The following is a 4,330-nucleotide window of genomic DNA, read 5'->3' as shown; positions in this document are numbered from 1 at the left end:
TTGTCCCAGATGCCTGGGACTGAGCTAAAAGCAGCTGACTCAGTCCTTCGCGTCACCCACGAGATCCCCCGCCCCCACCCCAGCCCCCAGCCAAACAGGTCGAGGCACGGCCAGGCAGGGGTGTGGGTGGCATAAAGAAGAGAGGGCACAGCTTCCAGCCCCCTCCCCAAAAGGCCCGCAGGGCGACCGCATCGGCCAAGAAAACACGCGCCGAGAGGGGGCGCACTGCACCGGGACCTGAAGACAGTCGGTCCCACCGCCAGGCAGGGCGCGACCGGCGCGGCCCCCTCCCGACGCCCCGGGCGGGTTCCCACGCTGGAGGCGAGGACTCAGCGCAAAGGACCGGAGCTTGGAAACCGAAGGCAGGAGGAAGACTTGGGGGCTCCACAAAGGGGATGACAATTTGGGGCGTCCCTGAAAAGAGTTTTTGAGACTTGAAAGGAAACTGGGGGGAGCAAGGGGGTGCGTAGGGAGTGGTTCCCGAGCTTTGCTCCTGGGACTGAGCCCGCTCCACTCCGGGTGATCCGAGCTCCGGGCGGCCGCGCGCGCCGGTGATTCACCTGTCGAGGGGCGGGGAAGGCGCGGGCGCTTTCACCTGTCGGCTGTATTCCAGGCGCGGAGCTCCACTGCGCAGGCGCCCGGCCCCCGCGGCTCAGCCTCCCAGGTAGAGCGGCCCGGGGTTAGATACCACTTTCTCTGAGCTCCACTACTGCAAATTCCCTAGCTCCAAAACCCTCTCCCCCTGCACCCTCCAGTCACCCGGGCTCAGCCTTCCACACAGGTGAGCGCAAGCGAGAGGCTCCAGCCGAAATGCGTGCGTGCGTAACTTCAAAAGGGGTCTAATGTCATCCCAGACCCACCTAGCCTCACCCAATGCCTGGTGTTGAATAAATGCATACATTAACGAATCAATTAATAGCTACCGGGTGACCTGCTATTACTAATTATAGCATACAAGTCGCTTAGCATTTTCCCACGCCTTGAGAGGTTTCCCTTTATAGCATCTATGGCTTAATGGTGTCCCTACCACGAAGCACTGACTGTATGATCAGCGCCATGCTGAGTGCGCGAAAAGAATCTTTTAAAATCTTTACAACCGGCCCCATAAAGAGCTATTAATGCTCCACTTTGCAGATGGAATAGCAGAGGCCCAGCAAGCTCAAAAGCACTTGCTCAACCAGAACCCGGAATTCAAAATGAGCTTGTAGGCCTCTGTTCAGTTCTCGAAGCCCCTGCTTTGCCTCCTGCAACTCTTTCTTTGTATTAACAATTAGGGGACCAGTGGGTGGGATGGTGGTACAAACGCTGGATACTCCCACATGGCCTACCACAGTTCAAGTCCCAGACCTGGTGGCTTGCTTTCTCATTTCCTGCCCCCCAGCCCCTCTCCGTGGCTCTCTCTGGTCAAATTAAAATAAATGAATGAATAAATAAAATTAAATAAATAATTCTTTTTTTTTTTTTTTTGGAGAGGTTTTTTCGCTATAGGGCGCGTGCGCTCGCCAGACAGACAGAGAGAGACATAGAGACAGAAAGCGAGAAATCACCCCCCAGGGGGGATGGCCACGCCACAATCCCGTCTCCTCCATTCTCCTCTCGGGATCTTGGGCACGTACGCACACGTGCCCGGCGTGAGTTTTAAGCCACCGGGTCCGGGACGCGAACCGCGGTTGACTACGTGGGAGTCCAGCGACATAGCCATTACGCTAACTGCTGGTTCCCAATAATTCCTTTTAAAAAAAAAAAGACAATTAAATTCTTGGGGACCTTCATAATCACAAGCCAGGGAGAAGCACTCATTTCACAGATGCAGTGAGGTTCAGAGAGGGAAAGTGATTAACCCAAGAACACACAGCAAGAAAGTGACAGAGAAGGACTGTATTACAGGCTCCCTGTGCACCCTTGAAAGTTTTCTCTTTTTTCTTTTTCTCAGTGATTTTCTCTGTAGGGTGCATGAGCTCACTGGAGAGACAGAGAGACAGAAAGCGAGAAATCACACCCCACCAGGGTGTGATTTCAGGCATGCACACACACGCCCAGCGTGAGTTTCAAGCCTCCAGGTTCAGGACACGAACCGCAGTTGACCATGTAAGAATCCAGTGCCTTAACTACTACACCACCTGTTGGCCCCTGAAAGTTTGTTGATTGACTAATACCCGCCTCCATCAGGGGGCTTTACAGGAGACCTCAGATGAGCAAGACCATGGTGAGGCCAAGGTTTCTGGGCCCATTTTCCAGACCAGAACACAGACTTTAGGATTTCGTTTCTGGTGGTCACCAGCATGACTGTGGGAACTGAACCCAGGCCAGGCAAACTCCTGTGCCCCTGCTCTTAACCCGGTTCAATTCCCCAATGGGTACACACCCGTGGTTGCCCAAGCGATCCACAAATAGGAAGTGGGTAGAAGCACCCATCATGGTCACAGAGGCAGGAATGGGGAAACAAGCCCCCTCCCTCCGCAGGGCCCGCTGGTGGCTCCAAGTCAGGCACTCACAGGCAGGCAGCCTCCCGGGAGGGCAGCTGGGTGCAATGACCTCCATTTGCACAAGGGCTTCCATCCAGGCAAGGAGGGGCTGTGTGGGGGCGAAGGAAGGTAGGAGGTCAGCCCGGAGGAGTCCAGGAACCCCAGCCCAGAGTGACAGATCCTCCCCCTCCCTCCCTCCACCGGGCAACAGCTGCATTGGGCTGGGGGTGTCTCTGTGGGTGCAGGGAGCCCCCCCATCCATAGTTCCCACGGCCCCCCGCCCCAGTCCCAGCTGTTGAGGCTGCAGCTGTCCCTGCCAGCTTGAACCCTGGGAACCGCAAGGCAGGGGGGCGGGCAGGAGGAGGGGCTGACTCGTGCCAGATGTGGGGGCTCAGGAAACTGCCAGAGCTAAGATGTGTGGAATGGGGGTGGGGGGCGTGCCGAGGCAGGAAATGAGGATGGTGAGTGTTAACGGGAGATCTGGGGCTGGTGCCCAGGTGCTGGGCCCAGCAGCCAATCCTGGGGTCGTGGGTCTTTCTGTCCGCTGCTGGGCACCCACTCCAGCTGGGCAGACCCGCACGGTGGCTCTTGGGAAGGGGAGCCAAGATAGATACCTGAGTGTGAGCACGGACTCTCCAGGGACAGGGTGTGTCTCAAAGGGAAGGGCAGCTGGCACAGGACCTGTATGGCAGTCCGGCGTCCCCATCCCTAAGGGCTGTATCCCTCTAGGGTGTGGCAATAGTCTAACTGTCCTGCCCGGCGAGTCAGGGGTGTGGCTAGGTCTGAGCCAGTGAAGAAGTTATGTGTGAGCTGATAGGTGTGGGGCCCCTGTGCGATGCGTGTGTGCGCACACACGTGTGTCAGAAAGAGAGAGGAGCTAGGGAAAGGGAGGGAGACAGAGCAAGCCAGAGACAGACACGTACAAGAAAACAGTAGAGGAAGGGGCAGAGGAGGGCAGAGACACAGAGGAGAGACAATGAGAGATAAGGAGGTGAGCTGGACTTGGGCATGGCACACTTCCTGTTTCTCATGGGGGACAAGCTGACAGGACCCCGGCCGCCGGAAAGGCGTCTGAGGGTGTCTGTGAACTCACACGGGCAGCCGTGCCGAGTGGGGCGATGTGAGCCAGGTGTGCACGTGTGCAGCCGGTGTGAGGACGTGGGCATGCACATGTCACGTTCACGTCTAGCTACATGTGCATCTGCACACGCATGTCAGACAGGCGTATCTGCACAAGTGGGGGGGATTACACACAGACGTGGGCGTGCACAGATGCAGGCGTTGGGGGTGCACAGGTGCGTCGGCTGTGAGTGCCTGAGTGTGAGCGGTGTGCCCAGTGTAGCAGGGGAAGTGCCCGTCTGTCTGCCCATGTCCCCGAGTGTCTGAGTGTGTGCAGGTCGTGTGCACGCCAAGCCTTGGCCTACAGATCCGGATATATTTGTGCACGTGTCAGTGTGTGAGCTGCGCGTGTCTGGGTGTGTTTGGCGTGGGCTGGAGGTGCACGTCTGCGGGTGTACACTCTGTGTGTGTGTGTGTGTGTGTGTGTGTGTATGTGTGTGCACGCGCGTTTCCATCTCTATGTGTGACCCAGAGCTGTGTGAGCCTGAGTGTGACAGGCCATGTGTGTGCACGCGGGGGCGTCTGCTCCTGCCTGGTCCTGCTCAGACAGCCCCAGGGCTGGGCTGGGGAGGCGGTTCCGTCCCCTACGCTGCCCAGCACGGAGCGCGACAGCAGCGCGCTCTCGGGGACCCTTGGCCAGGGCCTGAGGCCCGTGCTCCTCCCCCGATGACCAGGCCTGCCTTGGAAGTGGGGGGGACGCCCCCGCAGCCCCCGTCCCGGCCCTGCCGCGGGCCCCGCGTTGGCTG

The 4,330-nt window shown here is 58.4% G+C and overlaps 1 protein-coding gene across 1 annotated transcript in view; it reads right to left on the bottom strand.

The window, feature by feature from the left end:
• The window catches only part of NOTCH3 (notch receptor 3), a gene marked incomplete at its 5' end in the record, with an annotated part of 57,086 nt that overhangs the window by 52,051 nt on the left and 705 nt on the right, over positions 1–4,330 (bottom strand). Inside the window, 1 exon segment of the mRNA XM_027765867.1 lies at positions 2,496–2,574. Within this exon segment, the coding sequence (XP_027621668.1) occupies positions 2,496–2,574 (79 nt within the window).

This window comes from Tupaia chinensis, unplaced genomic scaffold (assembly GCF_000334495.1).
Source record: "Tupaia chinensis unplaced genomic scaffold, TupChi_1.0 Scaffold139785_1, whole genome shotgun sequence".
Taxonomy (NCBI): Eukaryota; Metazoa; Chordata; class Mammalia; order Scandentia; family Tupaiidae; genus Tupaia; species Tupaia belangeri.
The sequence above is the reverse complement of the archived record's forward strand: the minus strand, read 5'-3'. Positions and strand labels throughout refer to the sequence as shown.